The following is a 20,343-nucleotide window of genomic DNA, read 5'->3' as shown; positions in this document are numbered from 1 at the left end:
ACGTTTTGTGATAGGAGACGACCATTTTCAGTTCGTAGCTCTGCCATTTGGTCTGGCGACAGCCCCACGGGTCTTCACCAAGGTCATGGCGGCGGTGGTAGCAGTCTTGCACTCTCAGGGACACTCGGTGATCCCTTACCTAGACGATCTACTTGTCAAGGCACCCTCTCAAGAGGCATGCCAACTCAGTCTACAGGCTACGCTGGAGACTCTCCAGACTTTTGGATGGATCATCAACTTTCCAAAGTCAAATCTGTCACCGACACAGTCACTAACGTATCTTGGCATGGAGTTTCATACTCGAGCAGCGAGAGTGAAGCTTCCGCTAAACAAGCAGCGGTCCCTACAGACAGGGGTGCAATCGCTCCTTCAGGGCCAGTCGCACCCCTTACGGCGCCTCATGCACTTCCTAGGGAAGATGGTGGCAGCCATGGAAGCAGTTCCCTTTGCGCAGTTTCATCTGCGTCCACTTCAATGGGACATTCTCCGCCAATGGGACGGGAAGACGACTTCCCTAGACAGGAAAGTCTCTCTTTCCCAGACGGCCAAGGACTCTCTGCAATGGTGGCTCCTTCCCACCTCATTGTCTCAGGGAAGATCCTTCCTGCCCCCATCCTGGGCAGTAGTCACGACAGATGCGAGTCTGTCGGGGTGGGGAGCAGTGTTTCTACACCACAGGGCTCAGGGGACGTGGACTCAGCAGGAGTCCACCCTTCAGATCAATGTTCTGGAAATCAGGGCAGTGTATCTTGCCCTACTGGCCTTCCAACAGTGGCTGGAAGGAAAGCAGATCCGAATCCAATCGGACAACTCCACAGCGGTGGCATACATCAACCACCAAGGAGGGACGCGCAGCCGGCAAGCCTTTCAGGAAGTCCGGCGCATTCTGAATTGGGTGGAGGACACAGCATCCACCATATCCGCGGTTCACATCCCGGGCGTAGAAAACTGGGAAGCAGACTTCCTCAGTCGCCAGGGCATGGACGCAGGGGAATGGTCCCTTCACCCGGACGTGTTTCAGGAAATCTGTCGCCGATGGGGAGTGCCGGACGTCGACCTAATGGCGTCTCGGCACAACAACAAGGTCCCGGCATTCATGGCGCGGTCGCGAGATCAAAGAGCGCTGGCGGCAGACGCCTTGGTGCAAGATTGGTCGCACTTCCGCCTCCCATATGTATTCCCGCCTCTGGCACTCTTGCCCAGAGTACTACGCAAGATCAGATCCGATTGCAGCCGCATCATACTCGTCGCCCCAGACTGGCCGAGGAGATCGTGGTATCCGGATCTGTGGCATCTCACGGTCGGCCGACCGTGGTCGCTTCCAGACCGTCCAGACCTGCTGTCTCAAGGGCCGTTTTTCCATCAGAATTCTGCGGCCCTGAACCTGACTGTGTGGCCATTGAGTCCTGGATCCTATCGTCAACAGGATTATCCCAGGGAGTGGTAGCCACAATGAGACAAGCTAGGAAGTCAACTTCTGCTAAGATCTACCACAGAACGTGGAAGATTTTCTTAACCTGGTGCTCTGCTCAGGGAGTGTCTCCCTGGCCATTTGCATTGCCCATTTTTCTATCTTTCCTGCAATCAGGGTTGGAAAAGGGCTTGTCGCTCGGCTCCCTTAAAGGGCAAGTCTCGGCACTATCCGTGTTTTTTCAGAAGCGTCTAGCACGTCTTCCTAAGGTGCGCACGTTCCTGCAGGGGGTCTGTCATATTGTGCCCCCGTACAAGCGGCCGTTGGATCCATGGGATCTGAACAGGGTACTAGTGGCTCTCCAGAAGCCGCCCTTCGAGCCTCTCAAAGAAGTTTCTTTTTCTCGCCTGTCACAGAAAGTGGCGTTTCTTGTTGCGATCACATCGCTTCGGCGAGTGTCTGAGCTGGCTGCTCTGTCATCCAAGGCTCCCTTCTTGGTGTTCCACCAGGACAAGGTTGTGCTGCGCCCCATTCCGGAGTTTCTCCCTAAGGTCGTATCCTCGTTTCATCTTAATCAGGATATATCATTGCCTTCCTTTTATCCTCATCCGGTTCACCGGTATGAAAGGGACTTGCGTTTGCTAGATCTGGTGAGAGCACTCAGGATCTACATTTCCCGCACGGCGCCCATGCGCCGTTCCGATGCACTTTTTGTCCTTGTCGCCGGTCCGCGCAAGGGGTTGCAGGCTTCTAAAGCCACCTTGGCTCGATGGATCAAAGAACCAATTATAGAGGCCTACCGTTCTGCTGGGCTTCCGGTTCCTTCAGGGCTAAAAGCCCACTCAACCAGAGCCGTAGGTGCGTCCTGGGCATTACGGCACCAGGCTTCGGCTCAACAGGTGTGTCAGGCGGCTACCTGGTCGAGTCTGCACACGTTCACCAAGCATTATCAGGTGCATACCTATGCTTCGGCGGATGCCAGCTTAGGTAGAAGAGTCCTGCAGGCGGCAGTGACATCCCCGTAGGGGGGGGCTGTTTTGCAGCTCTAACATGAGGTATTTCTTTACCCACCCAGGGACAGCTTTTGGACGTCCCAATCGTCTGGGTCTCCCAATAGAGCGCTGAAGAAGAAGGGAATTTTGTTACTTACCGTAAATTCCTTTTCTTCTAGCTCTTATTGGGAGACCCAGCACCCGCCCTGTTGTCCTTCGGGATTGTTTTTTGCTGTTTGCGGGTACACATGTTGTTCATGTTGAACGGTTTTTCAGTTCTCCGATGTTACTCGGAGTTAATTTGTTTAAACCAGTTGTTGGCTTCCTCCTTCTTGCTTTGGCACTAAAACTGGAGTACCCGTGATACCACGGGGGGGTATAGCCAGAGAGGGAGGGGCCTTGCACTTTTAGTGTAGTGCTTTGTGTGGCCTCCAGAGGGCAGTAGCTATACCCCAATCGTCTGGGTCTCCCAATAAGAGCTAGAAGAAAAGGAATTTACGGTAAGTAACAAAATTCCCTTCTTTTTCCATTACTTTCAATGGTAAAACCGCAAAAAGAATTGACATGCTGCAGATTTTTTCTGCCACAAAATCTGCAGGGAAAAAAATCTTGAACGTGTGCATAAGCAGTTCAGAATTTTCATAGACTTTCCTGGCATCAGGATTTCTTTGCAGATTCCTGAAAATCTGCAATAAAAAAAAGCCGCAAAAACGCACCATGTGCACACAGCGTAATATTTTAATTTAGAAAATAGTGGCTGCTTTCTTCCAAATCCAAGCCACTCACTTTAATAGAGAAACTCCGCTCTTTCTAAATAAATAGGGCTGAGCTGCAATGCTTTGATATTGATCCCCAAATATTGACTAGATATTGATGCCCTATCCATATTACAGGGCGGATATGAAAGCCATAATATCCAGTATACAGTAAGCGCTCAGGCTCCTTCTAGTGGTGGCTAAAACTTGCTAAAGTTTTAACTTTTTTTAAATTTTATTTTCTCTGACGCCTCATTGGGGGACACAGGACCATGGGTGTTATGCTGCCTATCCATAGGAGGACACTAAGTAGATGCAAAAGCATAGCTCCTCCTCTGCAGTATACACCCCCTGGCCGGGCCAGGCAGTCTCAGTTTTAGCTTAGTGTCTATAGGAGGCACTTCCTTTCAAGGTTTCTTAGTTTTTGAGGGCGACTGTTTCCTTTTGGGACCGATCTCCCACTACCATCAACGGGCGGGAACGTGAAGTGTTGCCTACACGTACCCCCTCCCGCGACGCTGGATCCTGGGCTGGACGACTGGTTCCATAGACACCGATTTTCCAAAGCCCAGGGCAGAGGCACAATTCCTCAGCCCCTCTTTTCAGTCTCTGAATTGAATATGGCATCAATTCCTCAGCCCCTTTTTGCAGGCTCTTAGTTGAATATGGCACCGTTGTGACCGGATACAGCAAACTGACTCTGCTATTGTCACTGCCTGGATTGAAGCAGTGTTTTAGTTGAGATCCCCCCTCTGACTGGTTTCCCAGACAAAGGGAGAAAAGGCTGTGCAGGAAAGGCTCACAGGACTGAATATACAGTATTTATTATGAGAAAGTCCCTGGCTAATGCAAGGAAGAGAGCCCCAGGAATCCTGAACACACAGTGTTAACTTTTCCCTAGCTTGCTGGCTGGAGGGGAAGTCCCTCCTTTTTGCAAACTCCTACACAGATAATTTCTGGTGGCAGGGGTGAGGGGGTGGCTAGAGAATCACAGAGCTCAGGGACTCACCCTGTTTATTATCTGCTCTGTGTATTTGATCTAGCAGAAAAGCCGGCTGATAACCACCAGTGACAGACTGTGTGCTGACTAGAGGGAGAGGGAGGAAAACTATCAGAAGCTCCTTTCCCGGAGTTTTTTACTACCCACAGTGCGGGGGGGGGGGGGGGGCACAATGACTACTTCTTCGCGCTCTTTTAGCGCTAAGCCCCGCCCCCTCGCGGCCGCGATATGCCCCACCCCCCAGGAAAGCGTAGGAAGATCTCCAGCCATCGGCTGATTCTGGTAAGGTGCTGGTCACTGTAGCTCTGCTGAGCATTGCTCCCCCTCCTAGCATACTCCTATCAGGAACATGCAGAATTCAAAAAGCACTAAGAGGGCTAAGGCTCACATAGTCTATCTTTTATTCAGCCTGCACTGCCTGCCACTTTGAGCTACCACGTAAACACACCTCTTCTCTCTGTGAGTCCTGTACCCCTATAGCCCTCCAAGACCCCCCTGCCACCACCACCGCCGCCACAACCGTCAGCCCAGAGCCTAGTGCTCCCAGCCCACCGGAATGGGCACAGTTTCTGTCCCAATCCATGGAAAAACTGTCACAGAACCTGGTGCTGGCTATGCAATGTCGTCCTCCACACCCTTCTGGGTCCCTGGACGGAACGCAGCCTGAGGATACCCTTATGGAGGATCCTTCTGAGGTAATCCGGGCACATGCTTCACCGGTTGCAGGGATCAGAAAAAGAGCACACGGCTGGGTGTCTCCAGCGGGCTCTCCCTCGGGAGCACACAGGGCAGGCTCTCCCACACGCTCCACGGCTTCTGAAGAGCTGGAGGAGGGAGAATGCTGTTTGTACCAGGAGGATTCCTTGGTTTCAGCCTCCCCAGATGATCAAACTGCAATAGACTCTCTTATAGCAGCAATCAACCAAACTCTGCATGTGGAGGATCCCCCATCCACTACCACTGACCATCCTTTAAGAGGGCAAGGAAACCCCAAAACGTTTTCGCTGATCACCCTGAGTTTCAGGATATACTCACAAACCAAAGGGAGAAGCCTGACAGGCGCTTCGGTAACCGAAAACTTATGGAGTCCCGGTACCCTTTTGCCTCACCTGCCCCTAAGGGCTGGGCCGATCCGCCCTCGGTCGACCCCCCGGTCTCCCGCCTTACCACAAAGACGCTCCTGTCTTTACCCGATGGTTCCTCCATCAAGGACCCGACAGACAGACAGGTGGAGCACCTTGCCTGCTCTGCTTTTGAGGCTGCGGGTTCCTCCCTCTCGCCCTCCTTTGCCTCTGTGTGGGTCGCAAAGGCGATCTCGGTCTGGGCAGAATCCCTTAACACTTCGCTTGAGGAATCCCAGTTCACTCATACCTTCACAGAGGTAACAGCTCAAATTGCCACTGCGGCGCAGTACCTCATGCAGGCCTCCATGGACATTGCTAGCTGCACAGCGTTTGCCGCCTCAAATACCATAGCCATCCGTAGAGCTCTCTGGCTCCGACAATGGCGAGCGGACTCTGCCTCCAAGAAGTCTCTCACGGGCCTCCCCTTTTTTCCAGACCGATTGTTTGGCGAACGTCTGGACAAGCTCATTTCTGACGCCACGGGAGGAAAGAGTACCTCTCTCCCCCAGCTGAAGTCCAGGACGTCCTTCACCAGACGTCCACAGTCCTCGTTCCGCTCCTTTCGGAACTCATTTGGTTGGTCGACACCCTGTGCTGTCCACGCCACCAGCCGCGGACTACGCAGGGACCGACCTTCTCAGCTCTTCCCGAAACCTACTTCGTCATGGCAGCCTAGACCGAAACAGTCCAGGACTAGGGAGACTCGGCCACGATGTTTTCACCCCTCATGACTCCTTCAGCGCCCCGGAAGACACACTCATTGGAGGAGGTCGACTGCGGCTCTTTCAACACATCTGGGCTGCCGCCTCAGACGACAAATGGGTGCGAGACCTTGTGTCTTCTGGTTAGCACATAGAATTTAGGGACCCAACCCCCGAGTCGGTTCTAACAGCAGGAGTGATAATACCTGTCCCAGACGACGAGAAGTTCGGGGGTTTTTATTCCAACCTCTTTGTGGTCCCCAAAAAGGATGGGTCAGTTTGACCCATCCTGGACCTCAAACACCTAAACAAGCATGTGCACGTACGGAGATTCAGAATGGAGTCCCTAAGGTCCATTATTGCATCCATGGTCGAAGAGGAATTCCTCGCATCCATAGACATCAAGGACGCGTACCTGCACATACCCATCGCCCCAGATTACCAAAAGTTCCTCCGCTTTGCATCAACCAGCGTACAGATCACTGTGGACACCCTATCTCGCTTAGGGTGGCTAGTGAATCTGGACAAATCATCCCCGGTCACATCACGATCCATCACCTTCCTGGGCATGTCCCTGGACACCCGTCAGGGCTTGATCCTTCTCCCTCAGGACAAGGCGATCGCTCTTTAACGAGCGGTACGCTGCCTTCTACGTCCTCCGTCTCGCTCCATTCGATTCAGCATGAAAGTGCTCGGCAGGATGGTGGCGGCTATGGAAGCAGTACCCTTTGCTCAACTGCACCTCCGCCCACTGCAGCTAGCCCTTCTAACGGCCTGGGACAAGAGCCCCTTCGCCCTGGACAGACATCTTCACCTGACGCCTTCAATCAGGTACGCACTCCGCTGGTGGCTTCGGTCCTCATCCCTATCGAAGGGGAGATCTTTTCTCCCAGTGAACTGGCTGGTCCTGACCACGGACGCCAGCCTCCTAGGCTGGGGAGCAGTGTACCGGCACCACACTGCTCAAGGACGTTGGACGCCCCAGGAGTCTTCCCTACCCATAAACACCCTTGAACTCCGCGCGATCTTCCTTGCGCTCAGAGCGTTCTGCCCTCTGCTAGCGGGTCGTCAGATTCGAGTCCAATCGGACAATGCGACAGCTGTAGCCTATATCAATCGGCAGTGGGGCACCCGCAGCAAAGCGGCTTATCTCGAGGCCCACAAGATCCTCAGCTGGGCTGAATCGACGGGATCAGTGATATCAGCGGTACACATACCGGGGGTAGAGAACTGGGCAGCAGACTTTCTAAGTCGCCAAGGCCTGGCCGCCGGAGAATGCTCTCTCCACCCAGATGTGTTTCTACACATCTGCACTCGCTGGGGCACACCAGACGTGGACCTAATGGCCTCAAGGTTGAATGCAAAGGTACCCGCGTTCATAGCCAGGTCACGCGACCCGCAGTCCATCGACGCGGATCCTCTAGTCTGCTCCTGGCACCACTTCCGCCTGCCTTACATATTTCCACCTCTACCCCTGCTGCCGCGAGTAATCAGGAAAATCAAGGCAGAGGGAGTCCCGGTGATACTGATAGCACCGGACTGGCCCAGGCGCGCCTGGTACGCTGAATTAGTACAAATGCTCACAGACGCACCGTGGCGCCTTCCAGACATCCCAGACTTGCTGACCCAAGGGCCCATTTCCCATCAGAACTCCAGAGCCCTGAAGCTGACGGCATGGCCATTGAGACCTGGGTATTAACAAGAGCGGGATTCTCCCCCGCAGGTAATTTCGACCATGATCAGCGCCCGAAAGCCTGCTTCATCCCGCATTTACCACCGTACGTGGAAAATCTTCCTTTCATGGTGCAGAGAAACTAACGTCCAGCCTATGCCTCTGGCCATCCCCAGAATTCTCGACTTTCTACAGTCTGGCTTGCAAGCGGGGTTGGCTCTCAGTTCCCTTAAAGGGCAGGTCTCAGCGCTCTCAATCTTCTACCAATGTCGCAAGTCAAGACCTTCCTCCAGGGCGTTTTCCATCTAGTTCCCCCGTACAAACGGCCGCTGGACCCATGGGACCTCAACCTCGTTCTGGACGGTCTCCAGAGGTCTCCCTTTGAACCCCTCAAGGAATCCTCCCTTGCTCTTCTGTCCTGGAAGGTAACATTCCTGGTGGCAATTACATCCATCAGACGGGTTTCAGAGCTAGCAGCACTCTCTTGCCGCGAGCCTTTCCTGATCTTTCACCAGGACAAGGTGGTTCTGCGCCCCCTTCCGGATTTCCTTCCAAAGGTTCTTACCCCGTTTCATTTGAACGAGGACATTGTTCTGCCTTCATTTTGTCCACACCCAGTTCATAGGGTGGAAAGGTCTCTGCATTCGTTAGACCTCGTCAGAGCTCTCAGATATTACATATCCAGGACAGCCCCCTTTAGGAAAACGGACTCTTTGTTCGTCATTCCTGAGGGGCCTAAGACGGGACAGGCAGCTTCAAAGGCGACTCTGGCTCGCTGGATTCGCTCTGCGATCCAGGAAGTCTACCGCCTGCAACTCAAGCTCATTCCACGCGAGCAGTTGGCGCTTCGTGGGCCATTCGGCATCAGGCTTCAGTGGAACAGGTGTGTAAAGCTGCGACCTGGTCTAGCCTACATACGTTTTCAAAGTATTACAGAGTCCATACCCAGGTTTCAACTGAGGCAAATCTGGGTAGGAAAATTCTGCAAACGGCAGTAGAGCACCTCTCTCAGTAGGCGCTCCAGGCTGTCTGGGACTGGTTCCTAGTCCTTGGGTTGTGTTGTCTTCTTTTATGTTTCCCACCCATGGACTGCTTTAGGACGGCCCGTGGTCCTGTGTCCCCCAATGATGCGTCAGAGAAAAACGGATTTTTGTGTACTTACCGTAAAATTGTTTTCTCTTAGCCATCATCAGGGGACGTTTTTGTGTAATGTATTTGGATCTCCTGATCAGAAACCACTATAAAGATAATCAGCACAATACTGATCTCTGTAGGAAAAAGACAAAATTACTTACCGGTCACTGAGTTTTCCAGAGCTCATGACAGCACCACATGAGAAAGAGGGATCCACTCCACAAGGACAGGAGACCTACTAAATAAAAGGAAGGCACCTGTCCCCCACATCAGTTGGGTTACAGAGCATGAGAAGACCTCCTGCATAGTTATATATACACACCATCGCCAAAAAATGGCCCAAACTAATAGAATACACACCCTCACAAAGAAACAAAACAAAAAAAAAAAACATTGGTGCGTACCCAAGCCAGTGATAAGTGGGGAATATAAGGGTGCTGTCATTGACTCTGGAAAATCCCATTACCAGTCAGTAATTCAGTCTTTTCCTTTCCCCCATGACAGCACCACACGAGAGCTTTAGAGAGAATATAAATCCCGTAGAGAGGGACCACCGCTTGCAGAACCCTTCTTCCAATGGAGAGGTCATTAGAAGAGGACAAATCCAATCTATAGTGTCTATAGAAGGTTGAAGGTGAAGACTAAGTCACATATTTGGTCAATCGATGCTTCCGCTTTGTTGCCCTATTTTAATGGACTTTAATGCCTACAGGACTGAAATATTACTAGCAGAGTAAGCTAGGCTAATAGCATCTCTCATCCACCTTGCTATAGAACCCTTCAAGGCCACTAGTCCTTTTCTAGAGCCCTGAAAGGAGATAAATGGCAACCAGCTCTTCCTCCAGGGTTTGGTCTTTAAAACGTACAGGGACCTTCTCACTTCTATGGTGTGAAAATTATTCTGCCTAGCGCAAGTATAATTTCCTTACTTCTATGGAATCTAGATGCTATCTTCAGAAGGTAGGCCGTGTTGAGTCTTAGAACTACTCTAACATCAAGCACCTGCATAAAAGGAGGATCCTCTCATAAGGACTAGATATCACTAACCCTACGGGCCTAGTTCAGCATCATCTAGAGCTTTGTTTTCAAGGAAAGGTTTTTAATTGTCGCTGACTCTAAAGGGTTCAAAGGGAGCCCCCATTAAAGCCTTCAGCTACCTTCAGATCCTAGGGAGGCACTCTAGAAATATGGACCGGCCTACCGCTATCACATGTCTTGATAAATCTAGAAATCCATCTGTTGTCTGTGCGATCACAATTATATAAAGCCCTTAAGCTGATACCTGCACCCTGAAAGTACTGGTCGCTAGCCCAAGTCTAACACCTTTTTAAGGAATCCTAGGATAGACCCTACCAAGGACCCCGTCACCTGGCTAACCCCCATCAAAAGACAGGCACTTCCTCCAGGTCCTACCATAAATGCTTATCGTTTTTTGTTGTGTTTTTTTTTTTTACTTCTAAGCAAGGTAAAAACTAAATTAGGTGGAAATCCCTTCTTGATTAGAAGCAACCTTTCAAATTCCAGGCTGTTAAATGCAGCCACGTCACTTGTGGATGCCAGACCGGACCCTGACTAAGGAGATCTGGTATATCCAGAAGGACCCACAGATTGGAGAGCGACATTAGCCACATCCAATAAAACCGCGGCCTCTTGGGCCAGAAGGGGGGTATCAGTATAATTCTTGACCCCTCCTTCTGGATCTTTCTCAGGACAGCTGGCATCATCATTAGAGGAGGAAAGGCATGAGCCATATCAAAGTCCCACACAGCCTGGAACGCATCAACCTCGTAAGACCTCTCTCTGGGACTTAAGCAACTGAACTTTCCCTATTTTCTTGTTCTGTTTTCTAAGAGATCTATAGTTAAAAGTCCCCATATGTCCCCTATCTGTTAAAAGACTTATTTAAAGCCCCCCCCCCCTCCCCCCTCTTGGATCAGAAAACTGCGGCTTAGGAAGCCAGCCCTGACGTTTTCCTTCCTCTTTCTGTGCAATGCCGACAATGATAACAGGTGCTCTTCTGTCAACTGGAAGATATCCTCTGTTACTGTCATCAGACATTTCAATCTTGTTCCCCTTGATAGTTGACTTACGCGACCGTTGTCTGAGAGGATACGGACATGTCAATTCTGGAGAATTGAAAGAAGGTACTTCACCGCATATTTCACCTCCAGAAGTTCCTTTAAGTTGGAGGAACCCTTTATCTCTTGTGATGACGAAGTCCCTTAGGCTATGCTATCCTGCAGATGAGCCTCCCCCAGCCTCTCGGACTTGCATCTGTGGTTACTAATTCTGTGGCGTGAATTACCCATGGAACCCCTTTTGATAAGTTCTCCACAATTAACCATCATGTGAGGGCCTCGGGTGCAACTGAAGAGAGATCTAATCTTCCTTCTAAACTCCCTTTTGCCCTCCTTTCATCGAAAAGCACCGCCTGCTGTAGTTGTCTGGTGAGGAATTGAGCCCACGGAACTGTTGGGATGCACAAAGTTGGGGACTAATGGAGACCTCGCTTTTTGGAGCGACATAGAAGGATTGCTTATAGCTCTGAAACTAGGTATAATATCTTGTATTTCTTCTCCTTTGGTAAGAAACACGTCTGTGTATTTGTATCTAAAAGGAAACCTAAAAAGGGAAAAAAGCCTTCCTGTCCAAGGGATCCCTTAGGGATCCCATATCCCCAAAAGGCAGTGAAGATCTCTGAAGACGATTTGGCGGCTGCCACATCCATCTTTGGAACATCACTCTAGAAGACTGTCTCCTCATCCTCAAAGGGGTACCTTCTTTTTGATGAAGAGGACAATGAACCTATTTTCTCTTGCCTACCCCATTCTCTTTTTAAAACGGGCTTACATTTTATCATTAACAGGGAATGTGTGATGGGTTGTTTTTTTTGTTTTTTTTGTTTTTTTTGCACCAATCCCCTGAACATAATGTTCTGCACTGATCTTGGCATTTTAACTTCAGTGATGCCCATGGTGACTCTTACAGGTTTGACCAGAGTGTCCGTGTCATCAGTAGAGGAGCAGGGCTTGCCCTCTGCAACGCCATCAGAGGAAGAAGAGGAGGAAACATCTGACTCACATTCACCCTTTGACTGAGTGGACTCACTAGAGCCAGAGGACACTACCCTGGGCCTAGATTTCTGTTTATCCTTTTGATGCTTTCAAATTTTAAGGAATTTTTGACTTCAGCTTTAATAACTGATCTTAGGTCTATAGCAAAGGTCGGGGATTCCTCGAATATGATCTGCTTGATACACGCTGCACACAGCCTTTTCTACCATGAACTGGGTAAACTACTTCTGCAGACTGCACACTCCTTATTCTTAAACTTCATGGAACATTTCCTAGACCTTTTCTAGTGAGCAACAACAAAACAAAAAAGAAGAGCTTCCTACTTTGGACTTTGATAAAAATCACTCACCATCTGCAGACGTAATAAGTGTACCGGATCTGGAGGCAGGATCAAATCAACCTAGTGATGTTTCCTGAAGGCTGTGGATCCATCCCGATCCACTCCACTCCTCTGCCTGGTCTTACTGTTGCTTCCTCTGTTTCTGATGTTACTAGTGCGCCTGCCTCTGCTATGTCTGTCCTGACGCTGCCGTGGACAATGTTGCAATTGCCTCTGCTATGCTTCTGAGGTGGTTTCCGCAGTTGCTGATCCTCCTATCTAAGCTAGAAGGATAGCCGGTGCATAACCCACTCTCGGGCATTTTTAAATGCATGACCAGACAACCGCTGCTACTTCCAGCCAGCTCCTCCTCCGGAACCCCTGGAAATGGATCATCGCTTCTGGGTCAGAAGTCGCTTCAGCATGTTCCCCCTGCACACTGCTTTGACTGTAATTGCTAGTGCGTCCATGTGCAGACCCGGCCGATGATGCTGACATGCTTGTCGTTGGGGCGTACCTCCATCCGCACACCCTACGCATGCACAGACTCATCTAATGTTGCCAGCACACTCGTAATTGGGTTGCGCCTCTTCCAGCACACCCCACGCATATTGTGTAGGTTCCCTACAAGGACAGGAAACCAAATGATGTGGGGAAGACGTGATGCCCCTTTATTCAGTAGGTTTCCTGTTCTTGTGGGGCGGATCCCTCTCTCGTGTGGTGCTGTCAGGGGGGAAAGGAAAAAATGATTTAAATGGTAGACATTAAGTTTAAACATATTACAAAATAGTAGAGCAAAATGATTGGTGAGAACATGCAAATGGACTAGAAGTAAAAAATGACTTCAGTGAGAATAGGGCAGTACACATCCTGTGATGGTGATTATTATACGATGTCCATATGGATGCAAGAGGCTTTGTGGATGCATTTAATAATTGGACTATGTGTCTTGTTTTGTGAACTAGAGCAAGGATTTCAAGGACAGTTTGGGAAGCCCTCACGACCTTGGGAGCGCGGTGCACCTGCTCATTACCCACTGATTCCTGGATCATGGCCTTATAGCTTACATCAGAGTTTCCTACAACAGGCACCGGCCGGCTTTCATTCCAAGACCTACTATCCTCCAGGTAATGATAAGGACTAGTTTTAGGAAACATGTACACCACTCACAAAATGTTAGGGATATTTGGCTTTCAGGTGAAACTTTCGGATGACCCTATAATGCCCTCAGGTGAACTTTTGACTGCACGTGTCCAACGTTTCAGGACTTTTTGCACAACTTGCTGTTCTCTAAACAAGGAGCTTATTGGCAAAATTCACAACAGGTGTTTGATCCATGAATCGCCCCAAGATATTTCGGGGTTCAGTTAGAATTCATATTAAACAGTCCTCATCATGCTGTTCACATTTTTACATCATGAGACCAAGATGACACCTAACCGCACTATTGTAAGGCTTCTAGCTGGATGTTCTCAGATGGAAGTGGCCACTGAGCTTAGAGTGTCATCAGCAGGCTGTACAGAGATACTGAAAGTCACAAACAGGAAGAGAAGTGACATTCTTGGGCCACATTCCATACTGATGACCGCTTCATTGTGAAGAATGTTCTTCGAAACTGGATGATGAATGACACACAACTCCAGGCACATTTAAGGTAGGTGAGATACACCCAAGCGTCACGTTAGACCATTCAAACCATTTACATCAGTGTGGTCTGCGTGCTAGACGACCTGCAAGGATTCCTGACCACACCATCAGGCACAGGTGTCTATGCTGAACGAGGGACCAGTGGCCTGAGTGCCTGTCACTGATGAAAGTCATTTCATGATGAGAAGAAATGATGACTCCCAACGATGTTGAGACGTCAAGGACAGCACTAAGCATCAGCCTCTGTTGTCACCAGATGATCCTTTGGTGGTGGTGGTATTAAAGTGTGGGTGTAGCACCCACGGGGCAAGGGGTTGAAGTACTCTTCACTGGGCAGGTGATGTCAGGTTAGGGGGATGTCATGGGGTGGCCCTTGCCCGGTTTCGTGGCCATGAGGTGTTCAATAAAGAGGGTGTGGGGATGATAATAGTGGAGGTTGATTTTGTGACGCCACCTGCGGTACGCGGCCAGTAAATTAGCCGCCGCTGCTGTGGCTGTCCTCCGGGGCTGATGGTCGTAGCAGCTAAGATGTTTCTGCTCCCCACAGGTGGAGCGGGCCCCGGGGAATATGATGAGGGGAGTAGTAATGGTGGGCGCCGAAGTGCGGGGCGATGGCAAGAACAGGCGGACACAGTCTCTGCTTTTTCAAGGTCTCTTTACTCACAGTCCTGGTTTACCCGGGAGATGCCAGTCACCGCCGTGATGGGCCCCAGTCGATCCCGAGCAATTCGAGGTTACCGCCAGTGTTCCCACTGTTAGTCTTTTCTGGTCAGGGTCCTTCCAATCCCACTGTAGGTGGAATGTGGAACGGGCTACGGGTGTTTCCTGCACTCACCGCAGACTCTGGAATCCCGTGCAGCTGTAGTGAACCTGGGCCGAGATGTATGCTCCAAGCCGCGGATCCTATAGAGCTCCCAGAAGCGTGAGGTAAAAGAAGTTTGGACCGAAGTCCCAGGTGTGTCACTCACCCCAAGCTGAGCCCGGGCCTAACTGACTATATGTGAAGATGCTCCTTCCCTTTCCCCCAAGTGGTGCGCGCCCCCCATGTGGTTGTCCTAGTGACCGTGAAAGTCCCATGTCTCGTGATGGCCACCCCCCTGTCTACCCCTAGGCTATCCCCCTGGTGGGAAAGCACCTGTGTTTTGTGTGTGAATGTGAGAAACACCAGCGATTAACCTCTCCTTACCCAGGATGAGTACTACATCTTAAGGGAAATGCAGTACCCTGTGGCGACTGAAGCCTCAGGGGCGCTACATGGGCAGGTGTGTCTAGTCAATACAGAATTGAAGAAGAAAATGTGTAGTTGTTGAAACACGTTGTGGCTAAAGGGACTATCATTTATAATTAAAAAAAGTCTAATTTTTCAATATAAATTAATTTCCTCTTTGATCTGGCGCTCCATAAGACCAATATCTATTGTCTCCATAGTCAATACAGAATGACAATACGCTGTGTGAATGGTACAGTGACAGCCCCTACTACTGGAATAACAACATTAATCCAGTCATTGTACTTCTGCATTAACAGCACAGGCCTAATGTCATCTTCATGGACGACAGTGCTCCAACTCATAAAGGTTGCATCATTAGGGAACGGCTGCTGGAGACTGGGGAACTTCAAATGGAGCGGCCTGCACTTTCTCTAGACCTAAATCCTATAGAAAACCTATGGGATCAGCTGAGTCGCTGTGTAGAGGCCGTAACTCTCTTCCCCAGTACCTCAATGACCTCAGGGCCGCCCTTAAAGAAGAGTGAGATACCGGCCTCGGCAGACAGTAACTCCACTTGTGTCCAGCAGGAGACGTTGTTGTCAGCTGTAATTTATTCTCAAGGCGACATGTCAAGTTATTGAGACATCTGATATATTTTTTTTTGGGGGGTGGGTGGGTATACCCACCTCTCTTATTGGCTTTTATTTAAAAATAAAATTGTTAGGGATGAGGAAATCACCATTTCATGCTTCTCATTAAATGCTCTACTTTGATAAGATATCAATGTAGCGTGAAGATTTAAGTTTTCCATAAATTTCACTTGGAAGCCAAAAATCCCTAACTTTTTGTGAGTAGTGTATGTTGGATAAATTAGAGTATATTTTCTATATGTTCTCTCATGATTATAAATAAGATATCTGATCATCAGTATTAAAGGGGCCGTCATATCAGAAACTTAGAATTCAGCCACACACTTTTGGTATCCTGTGGTGCCCACAATCAAGTGAATGGGTAAGCAATAAATCTACAGTTGCATTGCGTCCTTCACATACGTCTTTTTTTGCCAGATCCGTCGCATTAGTTTTTACACAAAATGTGACGGATCTGTTGCATCAGGCACAAATAGGATTGTGCCTGACGGCAAAAACCGGATGTGTGAAAGTCGCTGGGAGCAGCCGTTCTGACACAGTCAGAGTTCTTTATTTAGCCATGTAGCAGAGGCCAGGCTTTCAATAGACATTGACTATTGACAGTGAGGTGTCAAACACAGGAGGGGACATTCTGGAAGTGTACATTGTACTCTGACCAATAAAAAGGCCTGCTGGTAAAAACAAACATAATAACAGATTGGACCTTGACAAAACAGGCATCCCTGAATTCTATGTGTTAACCCTTGCATCATGCAGTCTTTAGCTTACATAGCAAAAACCTGCTGACAGATTCCCTTTAAAGCCCCCGTCACACACAGTGAGATCGCTGAAACGTCACAGGTTTTGTGACGCATCAGCGACCTCGCTAGCGATCTCGCTGTGTGTGAAAAGCGACAGCGAGCAGGCCCCTGCTGCGAGGTCGCTAATCGTGACAAAACGATCAGGACCATTTTTTACTCGTTGGTCTCCCGCTGTGCATCACGCGTGACAGCGGGAGACCAACGAGCGCCCGTTCTGAGTAAGCAGGGAGCCATTGTTACATGGGTCGCTGGTGGCTGATCTCTGATCGCTGTGGAGATCTGCCCTATTGACAGTTCACCAGCGACCATGTAGCGACGTTTCAGCGATCCCTGCCAGGTCGGATCGCTGGTGCGTCGCTACATGTGACGGGACCCTAACTGATAATTACAACTTATTCAGCAAAAAAAAAACAAACAAACAAGCCCTCATAAGACTGTTGATGGGAAAATAAAAGAACGCTTAAAAAAGGTAGAAAAAAAACAAAAGCCCAAAAGAAAAAATAAATAGCGGCGGGAAGGGGTTGCCTAGATTTTCGGGTCAGACTAGAACTAGGATTGATTCAAAGTGAACTACCATTGCTAACATTTATCTTTTTGTTTTTTCTTTCAGCTCCCTCATTAATCCAGAATGGACCTCATTTCCCAGTTTTATCACAAGGACGCCCCCACCTAAACTCCAGTTATATCCAGCAAAAAAAATGAAAAGCAAAACTTTGCGGCCACCGTTTTTAAGACTTTGTTTCTAGGAGGCGCTAGAACTTTTATGATGTAACATTTGTAAATAATACAGCTTTTAGTCGTTACTGGAATCATTCCTCTGAGTGATGCTAATTCTTTTATTTCATTGCCCCATTTTGAGGGGAGCCTTGTGTTCTATCCAAGTAAAATGTTTAAATGAAGAAAAAAAAGTTTGTTTTTTTCTTTTTTTTTTTTTTTAAAAACCAAAATCCGTAAAATTAATCTCTTTATTTTCTACACAAAAGTGGCTAATTCATGCGCTCTGTAAATGGATATATATTTTAGTTATGAACAGATGATTTAAAGAGAAAGGAATGTAATTTTTTAAATGTCTTTTATTATTTGAGCCTGAAGCAGGTGCCAAAAATCTTTTAAAACTAAAGTCACGTCTTATTTTTGGTACCAATTAAAAAAAAGAGGCCATTTTATCAATTTGTGTGTCCCATGAAGTGTAAAGAACTTCTTTTTTTTTTTTCTTTTTTTAAGAAGAATAATAATTATTGAAATTCCAAACTGTTATTTGATAAGTTGGTTTCTTCATTTTTAATAAAATTAAGAAGACCAAATCAAGTGGTTAATATTTATATGCCTTAGCGGAATCATTTAAGAATTATCTGGGTTGTTTTTTTTACTTTTTTACTTTATGTGTAGATGGCACACTACTCTGTTTAAAAAAGGTAGTTTGTCAGTAGAGAATGACTGTTCAAACCTAGCACAGGCTGTCAACATTGTCTCCCTGCATGTTGAGTCCAGTAACAGCCTTTGGACTGGAGCCTCTCATCTGGTGCTCTTCATTTAAACGGGTTTAATTTTTCTTGGCACTGAAGTGGTTAAGTGCCAGTTTTGCTATTGCAGCTTTTCCAAAGCAGTTCCTTGCTGAGTGATCAGATGCAACTTACTAAGTAGTCACTACCTTCAGCTTTAAATAGTGGTGTATCCCAGCATTCCCTGCTGAATTTACAAAGTCATTTGTGTCCTGGCCGCCTTTGAGGAAAGTTCTGCAAGTCAAGTTCCTGTGCTCAGGCTATATCCTTTTGTTTTTAATTTCCCCTCTGTCTTTACTTCCCTGGTGTGTTGTTAATACAGGAGTGAGGTCTAGTGAACCCCACCTGCCTCTCACTAGTCAGGGGTAATATAGGGTTTTCCGAAAGTCCCAGGTTCCTGTTCGGCAACAGTTGCGGAGACTGTATAGGGACTGGTGAGGAGAGAAGGGACAGTTGCATGTGAGGTTAGGAGATGCTCACCTACCCCTCTCACTAGTTCCAGGGCTTCCCGTTGTTTGTTCCCGGTGAACCCTTTTTTGTGTGTTTGTTATTGTGCATCAGAGGTCTGAACGCACCTCGCCACACTTGCTACACCCGGCTTGCGTGACACAGGCACTCAGTGCACCCTTGGTGTGACCAAACAGTTCAGTGTACCTTTCCACCTAATTATTCTCCATCTATCTTCAACCTCTAGGTCCTGCAATGCCATAGCTGTCAGTCAAGGAATAGGAAGATGCAAGTAGATGTAAAACAAGTAGGCGGAAAAGTGCACAAAACTGCTTGGCCACACTAGTCGTGCACTAAATGATTGTGCTTGGTTTTAACAGTTATTCTGCCTTTGAGAAAACCACTGTGGTGCCTAAGGTCTTTGCGTAGCATGGCCGATCATCATACAAAGTAAATGAGTTGTCTAGACAAGCAGTGTAGTGCGCTATGAGAATAGCGCACCTTACCAGGGCTCTCTGGATAAATCAACCCCGTAGTGTTGAAGTTCAGGAGTTTGTTTGGGGGGTTAGGGGGGGTTATGCTAGGGCAGATGAGAATTATCTATATTACTAGTAACCATTCCCCTAAATGTACATATTTAGTCTAAAACTTTACTACAAGGAAATCTAGAAGAAAATGTATCATGTGAATATACTCTATACCTGGCTTGGGCAAAGTGTGGTCACATCCAGTCTTCTGACCGTTCCAGTCTGGACCGCAGACCGAGGCAGCCGAAGAGCTGAAAATAGTGGCCCATGGGTTGCACCATGCCTGCGTCCCAATATCACCGCTATTTGCACCCTCAGATGCAACTCTCTCAACCGATCAGCATGTGTAACTGTGCCAGCAGACGTGATGGTGTCACATTACTGCATCTGCTGTGCGGAGAGGCAGTGCAGTGGAGACGTTAGCAGAGGGTGAGTATCTGTTTTTTGTATTTTATTTTTCTTCGGCGCTCCATTGGGAGACCCAGACGATTGGGTGTATAGCACTGCCCTCCGGAGGCCACACAAAGCATTACACTAAAAAGTGTAAGGCCCCTCCCCTTCTGGCTATACACCCCCAGTGGGATCACTGGCTCACCAGTTTTCTGCTTTGTGCGAAGGAGGTCAGACATCCACGCATAGCTCCACTGTTTAGTCAGCAGCAGCTGCTGACTATGTCGGATGGAAGAAAAGAGGGCCCATACTAGGGCCCCCAGCATGCTCCCTTCTCACCCCACTTTTGTCGGGTGTTTGTTAAGGTTGAGGTACCCATTGCGGGTACGGAGGCTGGAGCCCACATGCTGCTTTCCTTCCCCATCCCCCTGAGGGGCTCTGAGGAAGTGGGATCTTACAGGTCTCCAGGCACTGAGACCGGGCTCCATCCACAGACCCAGAGAACCTGCTGGATATGGAGCTGAGTATCGTCAGGGACAGGGCCCTGCTACATTAAGGTACTCTGTGTCCCCGTACACATCGCGCACACGCACACCAGCATTGCTGGGAGTGCTAGTGCGCCGGGGACAACAGCGCGGAGCGCTCGTGCTATTATTCACGGCAGCTTTGCTGTGTGAATTTATGTATTGGGAACTGCCGCGCCGGCCGCTGCTGGGTGTTTTTACACTGTGGCGCGGCTGGGACTTGTGGTGCGCCGGGGACTCCGCGCTGGCCGTGCACATAGGACGGCCGCGCTTATTACTCGAGTCCCCGGCTTTGCGGCCTAGTTTCCGTTTCGTTCCCGCCCCCAGCCCTGCCAGTCAGGGGAGAGGCGGGACGCTGTACAGAAAGTCAGCGCCGAGGGCTGGAGTCTGCTTTGCATTCTCCAGCCCCCTTCACTGGACACAGTGGGACGCCGGTTTCCCGCTCTTGCCTTGGGCACGCCCAC

General features: G+C 49.0%; 1 protein-coding gene across 1 annotated transcript in view; it reads left to right on the top strand.

Annotated features, from left to right (window-relative positions):
* Nucleotides 1-17,811, top strand: part of TUT4 (terminal uridylyl transferase 4) — a 209,217-nt gene extending 191,406 nt beyond the window's left edge. Inside the window, exons 29-30 of the mRNA XM_075320092.1 lie at nucleotides 13,148-13,309; nucleotides 17,100-17,811. Of these exons, the coding sequence (XP_075176207.1) occupies nucleotides 13,148-13,309; nucleotides 17,100-17,191 (254 nt within the window). The 3' untranslated portion in view covers nucleotides 17,192-17,811. The remainder of the gene's footprint in view (nucleotides 1-13,147; nucleotides 13,310-17,099) is intronic.
* The last annotated feature ends 2,532 nt before the right edge of the window (nucleotides 17,812-20,343 follow it).

The sequence above is a fragment of the Anomaloglossus baeobatrachus genome, chromosome 8 (genome assembly GCF_048569485.1).
Source record: "Anomaloglossus baeobatrachus isolate aAnoBae1 chromosome 8, aAnoBae1.hap1, whole genome shotgun sequence".
In the NCBI taxonomy this organism is placed as follows: Eukaryota; Metazoa; Chordata; class Amphibia; order Anura; family Aromobatidae; genus Anomaloglossus; species Anomaloglossus baeobatrachus.
The sequence above is the reverse complement of the archived record's forward strand: the minus strand, read 5'-3'. Positions and strand labels throughout refer to the sequence as shown.